Consider the following 25436-nt stretch of genomic DNA (forward strand, 5'->3'; position numbering starts at 1 on the left):
GACTCGATCGTCAATGAAGAGGTTAGTGGCGTTAACAGCGACGTAAGCAATGCAGATGCACTTCTCTGCTAGAGCTGAGGCAATCACAGACTTCAGCTGGCTTGGTGTGTGTTAGGCAAGGTTGTATGCAGTACCCTTTGGGTGCACTACAACAACCCTGACCTCCTGTTAATAGAAACACAACCTTTGGTATAAGTCTGCACTACACAGGTTGGTAGCGTATGGAGCAGCTAGGCTTATCTCAAGAGGGATCAATGTGAGCTGTAGGGGAGTTACACAGAGATTAACAGTGACAAGTATTCAAATAAACTCTTACAAGGTTTGGTGATAAAACAATTATTAATTTTTAAGTCAGAGTAAGCCTTCTTCAGAAGGAAGCAATATAAAACGCCATACAAATATACTTCAAAAATACACACTCTTAGTTATCTAAATCAGCAAATAGCCATTTGGGATGTCACACAAGCACGACCCACACCCTCAGGTGACTTCAATAGCTAGGGTGCTGTTGGCATTAATATATCTGTTGCATTTAGAATATTCTTGGGAGTTTCAGCACAGCAGCAGGGCTTCACCGGGCAAACCAATGGTCCAGGAGTTGTAGCAGGCAGGCGTCTTCTTCAAGTTCTCTTCGGATTCCTTTGTCCGGTGGTTTACTCTGCCTTTCAAGCCAAAAAGCCTCGCCTTTTATCCAGCCTCCTCCTATTCATTCCAGCCTAGCCGTCAGTCACCCAGCAGGGTGGCAGTCCTTGCTGGACAGCCAGCCGGCCAATCAAGTAAGAGTGCATTCCTGTCTCCTAGGAGACTAAGCACAAGGAGTTTCGGGCACCTCCCTAGCTTCCTGCCCCCGCCACACTCCCTGGAGCCAGAAGCGGGTCTCATTTGTGAAACCCGCCAAAGACAAAACTAACAAAGGGACCAAACCTGGTTTCGCGCGCAGAGTAAATCTCAAGGAGGACCTTTCCACAAAGAAATGGCGAAAAGATAAGACTGGGGCCATTTTGACAAAAATGGCACTCATGGGTGCTTTACCGTGGCTGCGAATACAGCCCGCTTTAAAATCCCACAATGGTAGTAAAAAATAAACCACTGCCACCAGCCATTCAGTGAGGAAAGTGTAACATAAAAATGTTACATGAGAAGCTAGACAAGGGGATACTAAGTAACCCCTCCAGCACCCTATTGTAAGATGGTGTCTGCTGGTCTAGAAAGGTACAAATGTAAGTAAAGTCAATTTCACTTTACAGCTCTGGGAAACAGTAGTTTATCCCAGAGAAGGTATTTAAACCTTTGGGAAATCTGAAGGACTTCCCTGTGGCACTACAGTGAAGGTGCTGTGACACACAATGTAAAAGATGATGCCTGTGGAGTTTGTCAGACTCTATAACCAAAAGAAAAAGTGCATAAAATCACATTAGAACACATGAGAGAGTGGGGAAAAGGGTCTCACTCCATGTTAAAAAAATCAAGTCCTCAAAATCCAGCAAAGTTGCTGGGGGTCTCTAAGGTATAGGGAATTGGCACATTTCTGAGACTTCTCCCCAACAGTGCGGCAGCAAACTGGTTAGAATAGGTAGACTGCAGTTCGAAATGCGATGAGTGCCAAAGGAAGCGCCAGAGGTTCCTGGTGGTTAAACTAGGTTGAAAACGCTCTTAGCACGGCTCACAGTGGTTCGATAGTGAAGTTGCAGGAATTCTGGCTATGTGGCTTAGACGAGAAGAATTCCTTAACGTGTTCCTGAGGCAACGCGCAGAAGACTTTCCACCAATGAGCCAATCTGAAACGCAAGTGTTAGGAAGAATTCTAATTTCTGTGCGAACTCCCTTCAACCTTAGAGACCCCCCAGCTCTTTTGCTGGACTTTAGGACTTTTTAATTTTAATCCTGGAGTGAGGGAGCCCTTTTTCTCACTCATATGTTTTGACCTGATTTGGATTATGTGTTCCCTTTGTTTTTGGAGTCTGACAAACGCCATATGCATCTACTGTTTGTATGGTGAGACAGAGCAGCTTCAGTGCACATTCACAGAAAATCCTTTAGATTTCCCATGAGGTTTTACTACCTTTTCTTGTGTGAACTACAGTTTCCAAGAATAGTAAAGTGAAATTGACTTTACTTACCTTTTCTTTTTGTAGGTCCAGCACACCCCATCTTATGTGGAGTGCTGGGGGGGTTACTTAGTAGCCTCCTTTCCTACTTACTCGCCTCCTTTCCTACTTACTCATGTAACATATTTTATGTTACCCTCACTACTTTAAGTTGCTGGTAGCAGTGGTTTTCTACCCCAGGCTGAATCCTCAGCTGCAGTATAGCACCATGGGTGACCATTGTGTCAAAATGGCCCGGTCTTTTTTCACCATTTTCTGTTGGTGAAGTCTTTCTTTGGTTTTACTCTGCACGCCAAGCCAAGCTTTAGCCCTTTGTTTGTTTTTGCCTTTGGTGGGCTTCAGTACTGAAATATGCCTATGGTTCCAGTGTGTCAGGAAGTGAGAGGTGCCCGAAACTCCTGTCCTTTGTCTCTAGGGAAACTGAATGCACCCAGTCCCGATTCGATGGCTGACTGTCCTTGAAGGTCAGGCACCCTGCTGTTTGAGTGACAGCTAGGCTGTGCATGAATGGGAGGAACCTGCTTGAAAGGCAAGGGTTTCGGGACTGGCGGCAGAGTCGACCACTGGGAAGAACTACTTGACGAAGAAACCGTTAACAAAACTTGCTGCATCCTCGTGGACCGTTTAACTGCCCGGTGAAGCCCTGCTGCTGTGCTGAAACTCCTTGTTCTGCTCGACAAGAGAAGCTCCAGAAGGGAGGACTTCTTCCCTTGGGTTGGTGGGACCACCTAACCCAAGACATAATGAACAGCTCCCCCAACTGGCTGTACTTCTTTGCTGCTGCAGGAACAAGTGCCAGGGGTCAAGAAATCCGTAGTCGAGTGCAACATCTGTGATACGGTGAAAAGCTCCAGGAGTCTCCCAGGGACCTTCCAGAAGCAGGACTAGAGCTCAAGTCCCCTCTCCAGAGTGCAGGACTCAACGAGTGAAGGAAGCCCAACCGGTATCCAAGATCTGCGGTGGTGCTGTTTACCGTGCGCCGAAATCCCAAAGTGCCGCTGAACTGAAAAGAGGCTGAAACTGCCACCTACCTCCAAATTGCTGTGCAGGAGTCCTCCAGACATCCTCCATCTTGTCCCCGACTGGATCTGCATCACTGCAACCAGACAGAAGCCAGCTGGACCACTCTTCTTCTAAACTAAGGTACTGTTCTAACAATGGGGTACTCGCCTCATTGACTGCAGATTTTCTCTTCTCAGTTGAGACATGCAGCAGCTGATTTGCTAGAGTTGATCTCAGCTATAACTTTCACAAGTGTAACAGCTTTTGACACTACAGTTATTTTTCTTCAACAAACTCTCTAACTTTGGGCAAGACTTGTACTATTTAAGAAATGCCTCAGCTCCATAGACCTTGCACCAATTGACACTGTCTGTCCTGCTTCCCTGCAGACTCTTCTAGTCCATTTGACCGATACTTACTGTCCCTCATAGGTGATGCATTGGTTTTAAACTAATATTGCTGGGAAAGGTTTTTATCTAGACTTCATTGGAAGATTTAAAGTGCTCACATGCTTCCTTCTTTAACCTCTCCTTTCTACAAACCTCAGAATTCACAAAGTGTACAAGTGATCTATAAATGCCATTACTGTCCTAGTTAGTGAAGTCACATCAGGGTGTAGGAAGTGTGCATGAAGCATCTCTAAAGAGTATCTACTTGCTTTTTGTTTATTGAGAAAGTATTTTAAAGTGTATTTGATCGCTACATATATTGCCAGTTTTAAAGAACGCTTATTTAAAAACTATTGTTAAATAAATAATTATTTATAACAAAAACCTTGAGTATAAGTGTTACTTGGCTACTTGTATTGGTGGATTTCATTGCTACAACTCTACAGCTCACATGTACCCCTCTTGAGATAAGCCTGGCTGCTCAGTCGCACTACCAGCTTGTGTAGTACAGGCCTATACCAATGGGTGGGTTACCAAGAGGACAAGAGTAGTATAGTCTCCCACAGGGTTATTACATCAATTCCAGCACAACAGCAACGCGCAAGTAGAAAATGTGTGACAGGACGAATCATCCACCCACCTGTGCACAAGGCCTAAGCACTCCAAACAAAGCCTGTGGGAGTCTCCTGCCACTTAATACCTAGCACAGGAACAAACAAGCCATAAATCTTGTTACGCCCATCAAAAAGACATACGGGTGTTGCTAGGTAAAGTGTATAATTACAGGGAAAAAAGAAGTGTGCAACACAAAAAGCACCAAGACTGACACCCATAAGTATGGAGGAAAGGGGACGGGACATATGACTACATCCGTGACGTTTAGATAACATTACACCAGCCAGCCTTCACAGATAACAAATGTGCTCAGAAACGGAAAACTGGGCAATTCAGATTAGCTGTACTTTTCCCCGCACATGAGCAAAACCCTGCCATTAGGAACATTTAAAGAGGAAAAAAGCAAACATCCTAAACCTAGCTTTTTTGTTCGTTCAATGAAAGTAAAGTTTGTAAAGTTTCACATGTAACGTTGCCATATTTTAAAGAAAAAGAACATACTTCGTAACCCTTGGCTATGCATATTTATTTACTATGCCCACATCTTGCAGCATGTGAGTAGACCCTGGTATAACTGCCCGACAAGGCCAGCTGAACTCCCACCAACACTTGTAAGCAGAAACAAATTGCCCCTTTTTTGTTTGACGTTTTGTAGATCCTACTTCATATAGTGGTGATGGCGCCATGTACTCCCACGTTTACCAGATAAGTCTTGTGATTCCATAGGGCACATTTCTTCAAACATAAAAATACATTCCCAGAAAAAGTAAATTCAGTACAGCCTAAATATACTATGCATAATACAGTCTTGGGATCCCCTGGACCAGGCGCCAGGGTGGCTTCCCTACCCACCAAAGTTAGTGCCATTTTCTGAGACACCCTGGAAAAAACAAATGCTCACAAGTGATGTTGGCATGACTGAGCTAATGGACAGTTGGTGCAAGCTCAATATATGGCAAATATTATTGTAGAGTAAGAGCAATCCTGTGCACTAGTAAACCATTTACGAGTGTGGCTTTTTTTAACATTTTCGTGGCCTAACCCCTCAAGTGCTAAGGTCAAGTATGTTCATTCCGAGTTCCCATAAGAAATATTTGTAGGCTCCGACTACTCCCGCAGTAAATGGTTAAATAACAAAGTCTTACTTGATGTAAAGTAATTTGCACAGGATCACATATTTTGGTCAGGTGGAGAAGCCATACATGTCCATATCTCCTGTTTCAACACTTCTGTAGTAATACGCAAACACCATGGTGCCATGTTTTCTGTCCAACGCTACCAGTGCCTGGCAGGAATGTTCGCTCTTTTTAGCAACTCTCCCACCATTTCGACGGACCCTCCAAACTTTTTGCTTTGCTTTTGAACTCTGTCCCAACCTCTTCCAGTCAAGTGAAGCGGACTCCACTGCATTGCACTTTTGCTCATTGTTATGGTGAAACCGACTAGGCCTTAAGGCTTTCAGTACTTGGAAACGGTTTCCCTTAGTCTTTTGACTTTGTTACTACTTTTGGGTAACTTTTTGTCATTGCACAATGAATCTTACAATGCAGTGCAATCAGGTTACTTCATTACCCTAGACTACACTCAAAGGGATTTTTTTGGTTACTTTAGATGTGTCTAAAAGACAAGCTGGTGGCGGCAGGTGCATTTTGACTATTTTACAATACTTTTCTTTAGCCCGACTATGTTTTTAGTTTGGCTACCAACTGTGGCTAGTGTCCCAACATGGCCGTGCCACAAGGTTTTTGCTTGTTCTTTTGGCCATCGAGATCTGTGGCCTTCTTCCTGACTTGCCAGGTCAGGAAATTACATTCATGGTCATGCACAGCCCGGGAAAGCACTGGTTTTCGCAGGCTAGGGCAGGGCCATGTGCGTGCGTGTTCCCAAGAAGTAGGCTAGAGGTGTCTGGTCCCAAGCCACATACTAGGGCCTGAATGTCAAGAAGCATGCTTGCATGAGACCCACAGTGGTCCTTGATTGGACCACTGCTGGTGTGCACGAGTGGGGCAGATTTTGCCATTGTAGGGCGGAGTCTTTTCACTCACCTGACTTTGGATGATAAGGAGTTCTACAGCCATGCCCCAGAGATCCTGGAAGAAATCCTGCAAGGAAACAAGTCTCCTGCATTTCTGAAGATGTGTGAAAGGACAGTAGTCCTGTCCAAAGGAGGCCTGGTAACCAACGTCAGCTGCTATCCTGGAAGAGCCCTGTCTGGCAAGAGTATTTTTGAAGTTCTTCGTTGGAGCATCGACCCTGGGAGTGGAGGGAACAAGCTTTCCAGACATCATCTCGTTGTCTGGAGAACCAAAGCCTTCGGAAGTGCCCCTGAGCCAATCTGTGGCTGACAAGCTCGAGGTGTGGGCTAGCACGCTGCAGATGTTCTGTGTTTTGCCTGTGAACTTTGGGAACCGCCAGCTTATCCTACAAGAGTCATCTCTGCCAAATTTCCAGCCTCTAAGGGACCCGAGATACTAGGCTGACCCGGACAGACAGCTGTGTCCACTCCTGTGCAACAGTGACAATTGCCAGAAACTGCTTTCCTGTATCCAGTCGTGTGCCGAGAGGATGCCTGCACCCGAGTGAGCTGTATCCTTCAACAGGAACACATTGCACCATCATCTGTGGCCACCAGGGACTCACTCGAACCTGCAACTCTTAGGTACCGAAGTCTGGAAAAATAGTCAGGATACGGGACCTCCAACGACCTGCCAAGTCCCAAGAGAAACCGGAGAACAGGGTTTGAGTAACTGTGGCACTTACCTAAACTCCTATAAACCCTTTAAAAAGTGTTCCTAACTTAAAACGTTTACAATAGTTTGGCTTTGCTAATGCTTGTTTACGCAAGGAGTCTGAAAGCTGGGGACAGTTATCCATTAGAATAGACACTTACCAGACTTCCCATCCACAAAACTATTACTTTTTTCAGCCTTACAAAACTCCTTGGAACTTTGTGTACGTTCAGGGCACAAGGCCCCAGTCAACTTAGGGTTGGACTTAAAAAGTTAGGGTTGTAATCTTGTGCACTGCCATTGCTAATCATCACCTTTCTGTTCAGTATTGTGGGGTGGGGTATGGGGGTTTTATTGCACTGGCTACTGGGACTGTAAATATGTATTTTATTATAAGTTTGTGATATTACCTACTTAGTCATTTTTATAGTGTTATCTTGGCCAATAATAAATATGCTTTGCGTATACTACTTGTCTAATTGTAATCCTTTAATTACTTACGTTGTGGACTCATTGTGGACCCTTTACCACTCTCCCTCACCCCCGAGACTTAGCCTTGGCCACTCTCCATGCTACAGTGATTGCTTTGGTTACAGCTCCCAGAGTTGTCCCTGTTCACTAACTAGGTCAGCCTCCAATACATCTGTCCACCAGATCAGAGTATAGGAATCCAGTCATAACACTGCCCTGTTAATGAAGTTTCACATGGAATCAATACATAGTGGCACCTTGTGTTCTTTTATCTGCAGCATTATGGCATTTACTCTTCAATTAAAAAAGGACCTTTATTCCATTTTTTTTTAAATCACTGCTTCATTCAATGGAGAGAAAAAAGAAATTCCAACCCCAAACAAGGGGACATTGAACAGCAGTGCTACGCGAGGCTGGGGCAGACAGTGGCAGGGGAAGAGCAAGGGTGGTAGGACAGTTTTACTAAAGTCCAACTAAGGGCTTCATAAAACCATACATCTGAGGCATTACATAAATCCACTCTTAGAAGAAGGCTGTACCACTTGAGAACATTTAGTAGCATAGACAGAGCAGCCAGGCTTATCTTAGGAGGGAGAGGGGGTTGTAGCTTGGTACAAAGAAATGTTAACATACATATGGTCCAAAAAACACTGAAACACTATGTATTGCAAGAATAAAGGGTTTATTTAAAAACAAGTAGGCAAAGATGAATTTTGGGTAAATAAGTAACATCAAATTATATATAAACACAATTTAAAAAACCAACTCAATACTTAAGGCATACAATCCAAAGGATTACCTTGTTAAGAATAGCAGACCGCAGTAAAGGTTAGGTAAACCTAGAACGCATTCATAATGCAATCAGCTACTCTTGGCGAGTAAAACCAGGATACATTTACTTTTTTAATACAGTCAGTAATTGAAGAGTAGTAAAGCCTGTCAGTCATGTAGTGACACTCAATTAAGAAAATACTTGGTAAACCAACCCTGTTAACAGGATGCCTTTCTGAATAGTGGAACACAAATTCATGTAACTGCATATGCCTATAACTACAATCAGGTTAACCCTCAGCTAAACCAGGTCAGTAAATATTAGTTGAATACAGATAAAGGTAAGCAATAACCAACTTAATTTAGGATGGGACAAGGCAGACCAAGGTTACTAAAACCCTAACTACATTCAGGATAACATTCAGTTATGCTAGGAGAGTAAGACCTAATGGTGTAATAAACTATTACAGTTGCTTTTCAGATCAGTGGAACATAGACTAAGGTAAACAAGAACTCTCTACACTATTTCAGGATTGCACCAGGCATACCATAGTACGCTTATTCAGAATGGCACACAGCTATTCAAAGTAGGTAAAACCCAAGGCAGACTTATTCTAGACAGACTATATATACACAGCAGGTCAGGGGAAGCAAGGCCCAGTTGGTAAATGTATACAATTATATTCTGAAAGAAATAATTAGGTGAAGCGAACAGCATTACTTTTGGGAAGTGGGGGAAACAATTCACAGGTGAGTAAGAACCTTGTATATCCTTTTCAGAATGGCAAAACACATTCAAAGGATAGTAAGAACTTTTTAACTGCTCATATTTCAGAGAGACAGTTACCAAACCAACTCTTTAACAAGTAACTTTGTAACACTCGTTATACTTTAAGACAGAATCCTTTTCTTATCAAATCCTTCCCTAGTCTATTGCGGGAGTTCTCTGAGAGGCAGAAGAGGGGCCCTGGCGGTCTAGATGCCAGCTGTAGGCAGGTCGAGATAGGGTTCAGTTGCAGGAAAAGTCAGAGTTCCTGAGAAAGTCTCTTCCAAACAAGCAAGTAGTTCACTTAAGTTAGTTAGGGTCCGATGACTTCAGAGAAGACACCCTAGAGGGATTCCAGCAATGGGCCTGGGAGAACAGGAGAGGACTCCCAATCACATAATTCGCTCCAAAAGCTTCACAGGAATCATAAAAGGCTTAAGGTAATACCCAAGTCAACACAGTACCTCAGCGCAGAAAAGGAGTTTGCAGATGGACGTTTTCAGGATCTGCAGCCGAAATCCCAGTCCTTGAATTCCTTGTCGTTGTGACTGAAGAAAGGACACTAAGGGAATTTGCAGAAGGGATCAACGGGGAAGATTCCAGACAAGGGTTTCTTCATGGCTGGAGGTGGTTCTGTGGTTTTGGAGCCCTTTTCAGGAGCCAGGAGAAGACTGAATATCGGCGGTCGGATTTGCGTTGCTAATCTGGTCCAACATTCTGGTGAGGGGACTTAAAGGATTCAAATCAAGTCTCTGGAGGTCCAGAAGGTTGCCACCAAAGTTTCATCAAGATTCGGAAACTGTGCACCACGTAAATGCTCGAGGTCCCAGGTAATTGGGATGTTGCAGCCTGGCAAGGTCGCAGCACGCCAAGGGAGTCCAACCAGGACAGCCAACCCTCCACTAGGAGTTGGTTCCTTTTAGGCAAGGTGAAAGGCAAAGGGCTGCAGAGTTGGACTCCTTCACTTCCTGCCTTCTCAGACACTCTGAAGCCTGGGCGTGGAATCCAAAGGATTCCTGCTGAAGACCAAACTTCCACGGAGGTCGTTCCTACCGAGAATGGCAGGGGAAGACCGTAGAAACAGCACGCACACAAGAAATGGTAAGAAAAGAAGGAGAACACCATTTTAGCAAAATGGTGGCCCCTTCTGTGCCTTACCAAGGCAGAATTAACAGCCTGCAAGTCACTGGCGTAACACAAAATGTGCCCCCCCCCACAAACCCTGCTGAGGGGGCCCCTCACTGTCACAGGGTGCCCCCCCTGGGCTTGGACAGCATGGGGAACCCCGTTACAACAGTGCTGCGAGTAATAAAGACTAAAAGTCATATAGGTAAAACCACTGCCAACAGCCATTCATGTAAACTCGCAATTATAACAAAATGTTAATAGGTAAGTAAGAAAGGAGATACATTGTATACCCCAGCAAAGTGGGCGGTGCTGCCGCATTTATATAAAATGTAAAGGGAATGAAAATCCCCCTTTACTACTTGGGAACAGTAGTTCACCCAAGTACTTGAAAGAGAAATTAACAGGGGAGCCCAAAGAGCCAACCCAGCCTAAGCCCAAAAGTTACGGGAAGCCAACTCCAACCATACACTATGGAGAGACTTAAAAATGTCACCCATAAAAAGAGTAAAAGACTAGGTGAGAGGGGAAAAATATTACCCTTCACCTAAGGTAAAATAGTTACCAAGTACAAGCAAACCGTTCTGGGGTTGACGCAGCTCAGGAAGATGTATCGCACACATGAAAATCTTACCTCACCGTGGTACGCGTGCACTTTACAAGTAAGCAATGATGCCAGTTATTTTTACAAACCATTTTCCATTTTTAGACTACTTGCTCCCAAAAAGAAGTTTCCAAGAATCCTCCGCTCTTTAAATCCCATTAAGGTAATGCTTGCGTCATGACAAGTTCTCCAAAGCTTAATGGCTGTAGAGCCCAATTCTATTTAATCTTGAGCAGTTTGGGAACTCAGCCACCCTCATTCACATATTAATGGTCAAGTCAAAAACAAATTCAACCCATGGCTAGTTTCCCAATTAAATTGTATAAGCAAGCACAATATGTCTTCTTGTTCGAGAACAGTGGTGTGCACTGGGGTGGCTTTACATGCAAGGTGCAGTATCACAAATACCAACCAATCAACACTTTGCTAAAGCCATCCAATGATGCAGAACTCATCTCCAAAACAGCCACGCTCCACTGGCCTTGAGGCTGCAAAGGCTGGCAATCAGCGCGCTTTCTCAGTGCATCAAAATAACATTTTATCACAATTACTGACTTGTTTTGGCACTTCTGAAGGCTGGTCTGAAGGCTGTGCGGATAGACTCCTGATCGAGCAGATTTTGCTGTGTTTCCTAGGGAGAAAAAAAAAGAAATGTTGAGATGTTAACTAGCAGAACGCTGGAAGACAAAATAAGACTCCAGCGTCATAGCCGGAACCACACTGGATCTCATTGTGAGAAGACAAGCTTCGACTTTGTGAAACGAGAAGTAAATGCCAGTGCACCGTACACGGAAGTAATTGTCTACAGTGTCTGCAACACTTATATTGCCAACGAAAAAAGTAACTGCAAAAAACATATGCCTGGTGAGAACTGGCCTTCAAAAAACATTCATTTGAACTTCCTCTGGTGATCTAGGATTGGGGCATCTAGCACATTAAACACTAGAGTCCCAGAGCCCAAATCTGCTCCCACCACTCCCCCACACTTCCAGGGGCCCAGAAGGCTGGGACAACAAAACAGGCCTTTCCCAAGGACTTGTGGGAGGTTCGGAGAAATGCACACGCTGTATTGCTCACAGTACAAACACATGTGCATACGTTCATGTCACAATAGTACGACTTTTTTAGGATGGCTTAATGCATACAGGATAACAATTAGCCTTATATTTTTAACGAATAAAGTGGGGAGCATTTTAAGCAGTCTGTGGCAACATCCTTTGCAAACAGTGAGACGTGCTGTGACACTGCAAATCAATATTCGATCATGTAGTGGTAGAACATCAATAGGTGTGTGTGTGTGTGTGTGTATATATATGTGTTTGTTGTAACAAAAAAAACTCGTTCTAGCTGGCCTGTCACACTCCAGTTCTGCATTAATCCAAGGTTTAATTTTGCTCACCGTTCAAACTGGACTTTTTTATGCCCCCCTTCTTTCACGTAATCGAGAACCTGCTTCTGCGTCCGGCCACTAGAAGGTTAAAATAGAAAATACGTATATAAAACATTTTAAAAACAAGAAAAATATAATCGATTTAATATAAGATATGCCAGTTCTGACCAAGAGGACAAGGATATGCCATGGTAAAATTCGGTAAAGTGCGCTCGCTGCAGGTACTTTAAACTATTTAATCTTAGAATATTTTGACAAGAGTCCGCCAGAAACAAGGAGGATCGCAGATGAATACCACAATGCTACGGGAGTTAAGATATTTGCCCATACCAGTGCAACCAAAGGCAATAGGGCAGGTGCTCAAGGAGACTTGTGGTATGACTTTCTACTCGAATGGGGTGAGAAACTCCTCACATTGAGGTAAACCCGCAGTCTATAGTCTGCCTATCAGAGGATGCGTAACAGAGGAGAACCTTCACCTATTAAAGCAAGTTCAATTACACTCAATTGCGATTTTGCTGATGTCTGTGCGAGAGAAAGCACTACTCAGTGAAAGGAACATCAGTAAGGCTGGGTATCCTATGTTGCAGTTTACCTTTATTCTAAATGTAAAAGCCAAAATTCAGTCACTACTATGGCCCATCTTCTGCCTATCCCCCCCCCCCCCCTCAGTTAATGTGATGTAAAGTGCCTTGGCTTCTCCCCCCCACCCCCGTCCCCCAAGGTCAAGTTCAGATTCTAGCTGGTTGGAAGGCATTTGTCCAAAATAGGTGGATCATCGTATTATGGACGAAGGACGGTTGCATGTGACAATGAAAGATACCACCCCAACTACACAACATTCCTGCCTACGATTCCACTACCTCAATCACCCCCACCTCAACATCTCACATACACCAGAACTATGGGGTATGTTGATACTAAAAACGACCTGCCAAACTGCTCCATCAGCCCATTAGAATGGATTTGCTGATTTGCTGCTCCTCCCACTCCGTGGAACCCATGCCCAGTGAAGGACAGAAACCTGAGACTCTGCGCCTGGTTCGCACCCCCCAGATCTCCCTCCAAAAATCACCCCCTTCATTCTCATCCTAACCGAGTTCAAGCCAGCCCTTCGCAAATCTTGGACAACACCCAAAAAAACACATCGGCATAATTGAACACCCTTTGATGAAAGGTGCTCTCATCAATGCTCATTAACTGGTCGCCCATGCGCTTGACATCACAGACTTAATTTCCGCTAACAGCCTGCATTTCCTGGCTATGACTGAAACCTGGCTGCATCAGGCAGCAGGCCCAGCTCTATCCCTCGCCATCCCAGAGGGCTAGTCAATACTAAGGGACGACAGGGACTCAGTTAAAGGAGCAGGAGTAGCCTTTATCGCCAAAACATCCCTTGGCCTTAGAATGACCCCTCTACCCAGCTTCCGGTCCGCTGAACTTCTGTCAGTTAAGTTCCAACTCTTCGCTACACAAATCATCCTTATGCACCTCGTTTACAGACCACCAGGCCTCATCTCATTTGAGGAAGAGATATCCACCCTCCTGACCACTAATACCAAAAGAGTATCTCAAGTCATCTTACTAGGGGATTTCAACTTGGGCCTTGGTGATCCTAATGATGCCAATGCACTTTCCCTGGAAAGCACTATCTCCCAACTAGGGTTCAAACACAGGATTACAGCCCCAACACAAAGGCAGAACTTTGGACTGGTTGGCGGATCACAACTGCTCCACCTCCATCCTTAAAAATGAACCAATCGCATGGCCAGACCACCACACCATCTCCTTCTCCATCCAAGGGAAGACGCAACCGAACAGCCCTCCAGCTACCATTCCACGAACCCTCACCAGGAATAATCGCAACATCACCTCGCAGAGCCTTAGCTCTCTATGCCACAACATCCTTGCAGCCGCAAACTACTCTAACCTAGATGTGGATAAACTTGCTGACCTCTATAATAAAACACTTGAATCAGCAGTAGATATCATCGCTCCCATCAAACTCACTAAAGCAAAACCAGTATCCCACTTGAACAAATGGTTCACCCCTGAGCTTAAAATCCTTCGGAATGCCAAACGAGTGGCAGAAGCCACCTGGAGAAAAACGCCCAACCAGGCCAACAAAACACTATTCACGGTAGCAGCCATCACCTACAAAACGTCTATCCTCAGGGCCAAAAAAGAGACCTATGACAACAGAATTGAGCAGGCCAAATCTAGAACAAAAGAGCTCTTCATCATCAGCGACCTCGAGTCCCCCTCCTCACCCTCAGAAACCTGCGCGAAAGATGCAGACTGGTGTGAGAGAATCCAAAAAGCCTTGGCAGACAAAATTGGCATGTTACAATCCAGAAGTGAACAGAAAAAGCTCAGCCTGTCCAAAAAGGCAAACTCTCCACCACCACCTACCTCAAACTCCAACATGCCCCCCCTTCTCTTTCACCCTGGTATCAACGAAAGAAGTGGAAAGCATCATCAAAGGCCTCAAGCCCTCCAGATGCCAAGGGGACTCCTGCCCAGCTCCTATTATCCAGGAAGGTGCCAGCGATCTGGCCCCCTTTATAACAGCCCTAATCAACGCCTCCTTCAAAACAAGCTCATTCCCTAGCAGCCTCAAGGAGGCTTGGGTCATGCTCCTTCTAAAAAAACTTAACCTAGACCCCAACAGCCCAACCAATTACAGGCCAATTACCACCGTCCCTTACATCCTAAAGATTTTAGACAGAGTGGCCTACCTGCAAATCTAGAAGCACCTGGAAGAGAACAACCTTCTGGGCCTTAGACAATCTGGCTTCAGACCAAGGCACGGAACAGACAGCCCTTCTGGACTAAAAATCCAGATGGACGAGGCAAAGGATAAGGGCAATCTAGCCATTCTCCTGCTGCTTGACCTCTCGGCAGCATTTGACCTGGTTGACCATCAGATCCTCATGGAACATCTGACGGCCTCAGCTGTTTTTTCCAGCCAGGCGACCGTCTAGGTCCAATCCTTCCTAGCTGACCGAACCACCCGGGTCTTCTAACCGGGGGCTTCAGCCCACACCATCCCCATCCTCTGTGGTGTCCCACAAGGTGTGTGTGTCTCGCCGACCTTATACAATATCTTCACAAAGCTATTGTTCAACCGCTTTGATAACCTGGGTGTCACAATCACAGATTATGCTGATAATACCCAGGTTCTCATCACCCCATCAGGTTGCTATGAAGAGGACTCCATACGGATCAACAACCTCTAACTGGAGATCCAAGCCTGGATGACAGAACACAGCTTTTTCCTCAACGAGAAAACTGAGCTCCTTCTCATTGGCTCCCAACCATGGCTAAACAAACCGGACCCTCGTTATGCTTCTATCAACATAGACTGTTGTTAGGCAGAAACCTGTGCAGTTCCCTTTGGGAACACTGCAAAAGATTTAGGACTACAGGTGTTAGCAGTAAACCCACTTGGTAGCAGACTGTACCACCCAGATTTACCTGGTAGCTGTGGCTGAGCAGTCAGACTTCCCTCAAGAAGAGTTAGGCAGTATGCAAAGTATACACAATAGGCACTCAGACACAATAGCACAAGCAAACACTGACCAGAGCTTTAGTATCAAGGTATATAATTATTTATTTAAAAACACACTGATTGAAACACGGTTGCCAGTCATTTGGTCGAAAACAATTGGTCGACTGGACAACTGGTCGAATCAATTTAGTCGAAAACCAAATGGTCGAATTTTTTATTTTTTTTTTATTTTTACCCCTTTTTTGTTTTTGGGGGGGGGGGTTTGTTTTTGGGGGGGGGCCACCCCCTTTTTTTTCTTTCTTTTTTTTTCTACACGAAAACCCACAAAACACATATATATATTAAAAAAAAAAATTCGACCATTTGGTTTTCGACCAAATGACGTCGACCAAATTGCAGTCGACCAGTTTGTAGTCGACCAAATGACTGGACAGCTTGAAACACTCCAGCACTATTATTGTAAATCACTCAACACAGATACTATTATTATATATACATCCCTTATTCCTTATCAGACAAGACTTAGTTAACACCACTTATTTCCAGACACAGGTGAGCGCTTAACTATAGATGGTACTCCAATAAGTTAACGAAAAAGGGAGGGAAAAAGGCAGAATGTAGGAAAATACACCACACTAATACTTAGGAACTCTTAAGCAAGGCAGGAAAGTCAAAAGTTACTTGTGAACCAAAGTCCATAGGCCGGGCCCACTCTTGGAGAGCAGAGCACAAATGCACCCAAGATCACACAATGACAACAGGCTTAAAAAGTCTTGCAGCGAGTTCAGAAAGGTTTTAGTTAGGCTCAGAAAAGTTTAGCCAGGGTGTCCAAGGCTAACCCAGGTTCGAAAGCCGGGGGCTAAATCTACCCTGTACAGTCGGTTGCAAGGGAAGCCAGACGGAACACAGTACCTTATGTGGAAAGGATCCTCCAGTGGGGGCAGTTGTTCCTGGCAGCGGGTGCAAGTCACGGCGTCGTCCAGAGGAAGAGAAGATCTCGACGTGGAGGAAAGCTGAAGGTCGTTGCACTGCCAGGGAAGAAACCAGCCGCGGAACTTTCCGTACCCTTTGATTCGCGGTAGTGGTAAAACGTGGTATCCCGGTTGCCGGGGTGCTTGGCACGGGCAAGACGGCCACGAGATGCTCAAGGAAGCGAAAAAGGAAGCAGACTGGTTATCCCCACCAGTCGAAGGAAGAAGACACTCCGGGCTGGAGATCTCCTCTGTCGTTGGGAAAAGTGGCGAGACGGTTCAGCAGGGCTCCACCGGTGGTGTCATAGCAGGTCGGCTCAGCTTCTCCCTCGTCGGATTCTTAGGTCCTGTGGCGACTTCTAAAGTTCCAGTCCCCAAAGCCCTGCTTTTATGCAGCATACCCACATTCACTCAGCCTAGCTGTCAATCAAACATGCTAAGTGGTGAGCCGGCCGTCTCACCACTTGGGCCAATCACACAAGAGTGCGACTTGAGTTACCAAGGTAACTTAGTCCTTGGTGCCTAAACCCCCTCCCACATCCCCTGTGGTACCCAGACAGAGTGGCACCACTTTTGGAGGCTTCTGTGGAGAAGCCTGCCAAAAAGTGGAATAAAGGGCTCAACTTGGGTTGGAGTCACAGAAGCAAACACAAACGCCATTTTAGAACCGAGTTCTGGCAAAAAATACCAACCAGAGAATTAATATTAAATAAATAAACCGGCGGTATGTTCGAGACTATAGGAATTAAATAAAGTTGGTAGCCTCGAACAATGGGAAAATCCCATAGGAAAATATTCGCGGTCGAATATAAAAAGTAGTATCCACTGCCACCAGCCAAAACTCGATCAGGGGGGACGGAGACGTGCCCCCTCGACTAACAGACCCCGGGGCAATCGAATTGCCCCAGCCAGTACGTCCACAATATGATGGTTTGTACTGGTTCTGTTCAGAATTTGAGACTAGTAAAGTCAATGGTGACTTTACATGCCCTGGGAGACAGTAGTGAGTCCCAGGGTATGGAGTCTATATTGGGGGGTCACTATGACACCCCTGTGTTACTGCACTGAGGGTGCTGTATAACACACCCCAAAAACACATGAAGCCCTATGGAGTAAAAGACCCCATAGCCCATTAAACACATCTAGAGTCAAAGAAACACACTCAAATCATGCCCAAGAGTGAGGGTAAAAGAGTCTCACTCTTGGCAGGAGAAAAAAATAAACCCCAAAAATCCAGCAAAGGTGCTGGGGGACTCACTAGGTTAGGAAATTCAGCCTAAACAGAGAATTCTCCCTAATAACGGTAACCTAATCACTGCGGCCAAAGAAATTAAAACTCTAGGGGTTTATCTGGATTCCACACTTGCTCAAAAATCAGGTGAACGCCACAGCCTCCTCCACATCTTATACAAATAAGCTCATCAATGCCTGCAAAGCCTTCCTCTCGCCTTCCAGCTGCATTACACTAGCCAGAGCGCTAGTGCTCTCAAAAATTGACTACTGCAACACTTTCTTGGCACCTCAGAACGCAATTTTAACAAACTGCAGGTGTTGCAGAATAATGCCCTCAGGGCGGCGCCGAATATCCCGCGGCACTCACACATCCCCAGCTTCAGACACAATGCCCATTGGCTGCATGTACGAGACAGAATCACCCTTAGATCTCTCATCATCGTCCACAAATGCCTCCCTAATGACGCCCCCAAATACTTGGCAGACAAGTTCAACAAACACACTTCAACCAAAACGTTGTACTCTCACTGCCTATCCATCCCCAAATTCTCCCTAAAAAAAGCAGGCGGCTCCAGCTTCCCAGTCCTAGCCACCAAACAATGGAACGCTATACAGCTGAACCTTACAGCAGAACCAACCTTTTGGACCTTCAGAGCAAAAACTAAGTCCTGGCTCGCCACCAAGAATTCCACCATTATCTGACGCACTAATCACTGTACTATTATCCTATGTCTGCCTCTCGACCACCATGTAACCCGATCAACTGCACTTACTGTTACTATCTTGTATGTCTATATTCTGTTGTAACATGCTCAAAGTCTCCGGCGCCCACTTACCTCGGGGTTCAGCGTGCGGTATAAAGAAACTAAACTAAACAATGCTCAAACCCTGGAGTTAGATACTCTCCCTCTCGCAGGGATCTTTCATAGATTCTCATTCTTTGAAAAGATTACAAAGCAGTAGGTGTATACACATGCACAATGCCCATAGAAAGATGGTAAAGAGGCTTACATTATTGCCCGAGATGTTGCAGCAATGATCCTCGCACACAATTGTTCACTTCTAGACTATATGTACAAGCAGTAATGCTATGTGGCATCGCCTAGATAGCCTCTTTGTGGTGTATTTTAGAGGTACTTCCTTCCATGTAACAGCGGTCATAGCAACTGCTCTTCTAGAGTATGCACAGACTCTTGTTCAAAAAAAGATAGTTGGTCCTGTGTCAAAAGGTTTCTAGCCAAGATCCATCGTGCAATACCATTCTTGGAGATGGGGACCCCTCCTTTGCTGGTGGGACAAAAATACCACAGAGACTTGAGAAGTCCTTTTGACGGGATATATTAAGGCAAGCTGGACATCAAGAGTGAAGTGCAATTTCAGCCCTAGACATGCTGTCAAAACAATGCAAGTGTTGATATGGAATTCTGTATGAACCTTGGGTTGGTTAGTCGGAAATCTCTCTTTAAGGGACTTTACCATGGGGGTTGTTAAAGGGCAACACTTGGACCTCCTCTACACTCTTTGCCAAAGCAGTGGCAACTAAAAAAGCCACCTTCCAGGAGACCTGTCCAATATCTGCACTGTGCATGGTCTTGAAACAAGTTTCCATGAGTTTTGCTAGGACCGTATTTAGACTCCATGTTGGGCAACTCTCTGCACTGACAGTAATGTTCAGAGAAGGCCTCATAATTTGTTGGTTACCTCTACGAGAAAAGAGGCGCTTCCCCAGGCTCGCACGTATAGCATGATATGGCTGATAAATGCACATTAATTGACTCATGTGACAAACCTCCTTTAGCCAGAGATAGCAAGTATGGCTGGACCTGGTGTGGTTGCCAAGATAAGGACACAGGGTTGTCTCGCTACAAAAGATGCAGAAGCACTTCCACTTCAATCTGTATGTTTTAGTTGTAGCGTTGGCTCTCGTTGAATGACGAATTAAACTGCAGTCCTCAGGGATGTTTAAATGGCTGAATCCTGAGAACTCAGAAGACATGACTTCAGGTTGAGTGATTTGGGGTCTTGATGGTAGACGCCGCCGCCTGCTTTGTAGAAGAGATTCTCTGTCAGAATGAGGCTAATTGGTTTGCACTGCCATAGGTGTAGGAGATCAGAGTCCCATGGTTGCCTAGCCAAGACCGGCCGTATGAGGAGGAGACAGCACAAGGAAAGTACCCTGCTGGTCAACCACTCTGCTAATCAGCGGGAAGGCATAAGCGAACATCCCGGACCAGGGAATGGAGAACACTTCCCGTTCTTAACTTTGCTGGGGATGCTGCGGTAGGTCAGAATCGGGAAACGAATACTCTGTCATATTTGTGAGAATTATTTATTGTTTCAAGGTTTCAAAACCTGCTCTGTCCCTGATGTCCTACCCTAGAAAGAAAGAAAAAGTCTAAAGGGGTGCTTGTCAGGATGTCCTGCAGTGCACGCTATGTCCGTCGTCTAGAAAACCTACTCTCATGTTGATTTTGTCCTTACCACTTTGAACATAAGCAAACTTTGACAAACACAAGACAGTTCCTTCCCCAGCCAAGGAATGGTGACCGACTTCGGCCCCCTCGTTATCTTTCCTGGTCATAGGTAATGTGGCCTGTTGCCCCTTTTCAGCGTTCCAGTCACTAATACAAGTCTCTTGTTTCCTTCTCTCCCGCTTGGGGTTGCATCATCATATCAGTCTCTGATTAGCCTCTTCTGTGTTAAAGTTGATAAGGAAATTTGTGTCAGTCTCTGGTAGACTAACCAGCCTTGGATGTTGTCCAAACTACTACGAGGTGGCAAGTAATTTGCCTGGGATCCCCAGCCAGAAGTCCTGTTCAACTCTTTCCAGTGTGGGTTACCCTTCTCGGGGTTGTTGGGTTTCTATGGCCAGCGTGGCCTTTGACCTCTTGAATCGTGTCTTGAGACTGGGTTGCTCACTCTTGAAGTTTGGTTTCTCGTACCTTGCTCTGGGTTTCGCTTTCTGTTTCTGTGCCCTGGGGTGTCGTCATACTCGGCCCTTCTGTGTGGTCAGGTATCCCCTCTTAGGGTCTAGTTTCTGGTAATCCGTGTTGGGCTATAGCGTCTATTATCCCACTTTGGGGTATACCCTTTCTCACCCTGTTTTGAGATGTGGTTTCTAGTAGTCTGCCTTGGGCTAGGAGCATATCCCTCCCCGCCTTTGGATATTCTCTTTCTTGTCCGGTCTTGGGGTATGGTTTCTGGTAGCCAGGTTTGGACTAAGGCTGGCCTTTTATGAACATCTCCCAGAGCCACTGTGTACCTTGTTTGCCATGGTGGTCCTCCTCTGGCAGATGGGGAGCGTTGGAGTCTACGTTGTTAGCTACAACATAGTTTCTCTCCTGTGGGCCGCAGTCAGCATCAGGACCTTTCTCGCTCAGTCCCCTTTGTGTATGGTGGTTCTCCTGCTCCGGCCCTCCGTCAGTCTTTCTGGTTGAGACCATCTGAGAGACCACAGCTTCTTCCTCTGTTGGCGTCTTTGCATTGCGCAGGGCTCTCCACTCCCTTAAACGCCAGGCATTGGTCTGTTTCCTCAGGACATGCCTCCCAGGAGGAGGACAACGCCCCCCCTCCTTCTCGTCGATCAGACGTTTTTGTCTGCACTTTGCCTTCAGAAACAGATGGTGTCTGAAAGGGTTTAGAAGGCCAGTAAATCACTTGTGTATGGAATTGATTCAGTGCACCATTCCGTTTCCATGTAGCCCACAAAGGTCTGATCTTGGTATAAGGAATGATAATGAACAGCTATCACGGGATGACCTGTCCTCTAATGAGGGCGCACCCCCAGTGAGATCCAATTGCCCTTTCCCATAGGGGATGTTGGGTTTAGTGGGCTCAGCTCCCTGGTATGAAAGGAGTGGCTCCTGCTTGGGCAATTCCCTGTATTCGTCACAATATCTGCTTTGAAAGCATTTGTTACTGTGTTGTGAACAGGTCCATTTATTTGTGGCATCCTCCACTTTTGGATTGTGAGAGTCAATTTTATCCCCCACTTGTAACACGCCTCAGATGCCCTGGCAGTAGAGTTTGGCATGCCCTGGGAATGGAAAGTTTGCTAATTGTATCATAGCAGATGCCACAATGCCAAAGTTCTTGTCCTGTGAGTTAACGAGGGACTTGCCCCCCCCCCCAATCCCCTCTGCTTGCAGATGTATTGTCCATTAAGATTAAGACTGCTTTTTCTTTCAGGATTTGAAGGAATGAGTGGAGCTTCCACCTGACAGCCCTCCGCTCCAGCACACTGAAGTGAAGTTGCTGTTCACCTTGTATCCAGTGATCAGCGACCCTTTGCAGTCAGATCTTGTAGGTGTCTACCTCATCCCTGCAGAGAGGAATCCATGACAACTGTTGCATGCCATTGAGGCTCACATAGAGGAGCTCCCTTCATCAAGTTGCAACATTGACTTCATCATTTGAGAAGATTGAGGAAGTCTTCTCGTAGCAGTTATTTATCCTCAGTTTCCCAGAAGCTGTTCCCATCTGCTGCGGTGGCATCTCTGTAAAGGTTGCATCATAAGTCTGAAGTTCGGAAAGAGTGGGATGTATGACCACAATACCCAGGTGAGACATGTAGGTCCTGATGGACACAGTCAGTTTTGTTTGGTACTTGCGAACCGAGTGGCGAACATACTGTATTATTTTCTGAGAGGCCTTTGCCATGGATAGCTATGTGAAAAAATGAGATCCTGGGAACACCAGACTTAATAAAAAGGGACTAGCTCCAAGTAGTCAAAGTTTATCAAGAATACCAGCAAATGAAAGCGTTATTAGTCTCCCTCAAGAAGATTGTGGTATTTTCCACCGTAATCCCCCGCACTAGCTAATTAGCCACATAGGAGTAGACGTAATTTCCTTTTTCCTGAGGTGAACCGCCACTGGTGCAAGTCACTTGATGAATATTCTGGGTGCCAAAGGGCAGGACCGTAAACTGGTAATGTGCCATGTTGACTCAGAATCCAAAATATCTTCTGTGGTCCTTGTGACATGACAATACATATTTTGCAGATGCAAAGATAGATACGTTTTGCAGAAGAGCAATGATGCTCTGGAGGGTTCTTGAACTTCTGGTTTTTTGATGACCTGTTTTCACCTTCTTTAATCTAAGATGGGCCTCCATCTGCTATCCATTTTCCCAACCAGGAAGTGTCTTGAGTACACCCATAGAATATTTTTGGTGGTGGCATTATTTCGATTGACCTCTTTCCCAGAAGGAGGCACACTTCCAATTGGAGCGCTCAATGCCATTATGAAGTTGCTGACACAGGCGAATGGGTGTTTTTTTTTTTAGTTCTAGGGTATGGCCCTGTTTTATGATGAATAACAAACATTTGTCTGATGTTATCTGCGCCAACTGACTTTAGAGAATTGCACTATTCTTCATAATATGGAGGTGTGGGTTGTAGGAGGAAGAATTTGGGTTGTTTTACCGAAGTATAAAAAATCGTGGCGGAATTGACCATAGTTTCTCACTGCAATTCACTTTCTACTTGGTAAAACAACCCAAATTTAGCAGTAAACCAAATCTCCAATCCCCCTTACTTATCTTTTCGCTGGCCGCAACTTCTACTCTACCCCTGCGGCGTCAGATCCGACCCACATTAGAAGGACGGAACCGAAACTGCAGGGGTTTAGGCCCTTTTTCTTTTTTTTCTTTAAATCTTATTGGGGTCTCCCACCGTCAAGGAAGCGGGGGTCACCCCCATAACCCCCGCTCCTCACGCGCAGTATTTTGGGCTTTGTTTTTTGGGTAGTGGCCGAATTTGGTCCAAAGGGTCTAGACAAAGATTTTTCTTTTATCAAATTGGGCGTTTCCTAGGAGAAGGCATGCATCAAGAGTCTGGCTTGCTGTTTTGTAGTTAGGCTATTGGAATGGACTATCCCCTTGTGCCATGTGAATGTTTGGGAACCCCCCTCCATTAGGGTCCCCTATAGACCATGTGGTAGCCCCAGGTGGTGTGTGGTTGGTGGTGGTGGTGGTAGTACTGGGTTTCCTTTCCTGTAGAGGTAGACCTGTCGGTTAAATCTCAAAAGCAGTGAACACAAGTATTTAATTGTTGCAGAGAACCCAAGGACCCGATTGTATCTGTGTCTTTATAGCCTTATGAACAATTTGTCACCCTCAAAGGCACATCTTGCACCATCCCTTGGACATTATGGAGGAAATCCATGCATCAGAGCCATCCTTGTCTGTGCAACACAGCACTTAGTAGTTTGTTTACATCCCATTTCTGCAACATCCACTGCAATATTGATGGTGTGGTTGGATGCATCCTCCCGTTTAAAGATTTGTAGTGCCTCCTATTGTCCGCTGAAGGACCGTCCAGAAAGGGAGTCGGAGCATTCTGCAGGTGCAGTGATGAGGGGTACTGGGAAAGAGGGCAAGGAAGAGAAGCAAGGTTTTTCCACTTCTAACTGGAATTTTCCACTCTTGGCTGCTCATGCTTATTGTCTGCTCTTCGGGCGAGGGCAGTCTGGTAACCTAGAGGGGTGGGGACTCCCAACGTAACGAGAAGAGGTATTCCTCTTAGGAAACACAGATAGAACTGGACCCCCGGGTGATGCAGTCTTGCTGAGAGGGAGGACGCTCTGCGCCAGACGCCCGTTAGCACAAATGATCTCTCTGCCCAACTGCTCTGGGACTAAGCAGTGTTGTGATGGCCGATATGAAGGGGTCTTCTGCAACTATTCTAACAGTAATGCCCCTTTTCTTTGTTCTTATATAATTATGTGTATATTGTGTGTTTGTATAAGGTGTGAATAAAGGGCCTATAACAAGCCACTTTTTCCTCTTTATAACTATTGATCTAAGTGCGAGTTCTTGCCCGAGTCCAATAACTCGTTTTGTTAGGGTCTAGGGGGACGTAGGTCAGAGGTCCCTCCACATGGCCAAGCAAAAGCAAAACACTTGGGGATACAGGAAACTTACTGCATTGATTGGCTGGATAACGCTTGGCCGCCACTGAGACCACATATGAAGCTGTGAGATGAACCCCTTGGACAAGGGACATTTTCTAGTGCTTTACATTCTTCCCCAGATGGCCCTTGAGGGAAGGTTCTGAGATGGAAGCATACATAACTAAAAGTTCTTCCTCCTAGACATGCTCCAGAATTGGGATGCACATCATGGATTTTTTACCTCGAGTGCATATGATTAAATGGAGACCTTCCTTCTGGTCATCGGTAGGATTGAGTCCAAACACAGAACATGCTCTAGTGATCATGGCACGGAAAGTTCCTATTTCGCAGGTGAATCTCTCAGTGGGGCTTCAGGAGACTCCTCTTTAGAGGATGCATCCTCTTCCCAGTCATCGCCCCATTGTGAAAAGTCTGATGAAGGGTCTACGCACTCCGGATCCTGAGGTTCACCGTCCGAGCGTGTATGCAGTAGCTTGCTCTCCCACCCTAAATGTGTGGACTGTTCCTTTCACCAGCCCCTCTCCCTTGTCCTGTCCCCATGTGTGCCAAGGGGACACAGCTCAGCCTTTCCCAGGCTTTGGAGCTTCTGCAGGGGGCAGTCGTGGTGGCTCCAGACCGTATTACCATGGAAGGCTAGAACACAGTGCTGGGGGCATGTGGTAGGGGGTTGGCTTCTCCAGGAGGTGGTATTCTCCTATCGAGTTCTGACACCAAGGTCTGGAGAGATATGAGCACCTGCATTGTCAAGAGAAACTGACTGATGAGACGCTTGGAAGCGGCTGCTGTACTGTGGGTATTCCCCTAGACAGGCCTGCAGTGCCATGATCCTCTAAAGG

The 25436-nt window shown here is 45.7% G+C and overlaps 1 protein-coding gene across 9 annotated transcripts in view; it reads right to left on the bottom strand.

The window, feature by feature from the left end:
- Positions 1-25436, bottom strand: part of FARP1 (FERM, ARH/RhoGEF and pleckstrin domain protein 1) — a 1178254-nt gene that overhangs the window by 389473 nt on the left and 763345 nt on the right. For all 9 annotated transcript variants that reach the window (XM_069640745.1, XM_069640749.1, XM_069640747.1 and 6 more), the window contains exons 11-12: positions 11980-12048; positions 11136-11211 (exon numbers count right to left, since the gene is read on the bottom strand). In XM_069640745.1, coding sequence (XP_069496846.1) covers positions 11136-11211; positions 11980-12048 — 145 coding nt within the window. The remainder of the gene's footprint in view (positions 1-11135; positions 11212-11979; positions 12049-25436) is intronic.

Source organism: Ambystoma mexicanum, chromosome 7q (genome assembly GCF_040938575.1).
Source record: "Ambystoma mexicanum isolate Mex_15411 chromosome 7q, UKY_AmexF1_1, whole genome shotgun sequence".
Lineage (NCBI taxonomy): Eukaryota > Metazoa > Chordata > Amphibia > Caudata > Ambystomatidae > Ambystoma > Ambystoma mexicanum.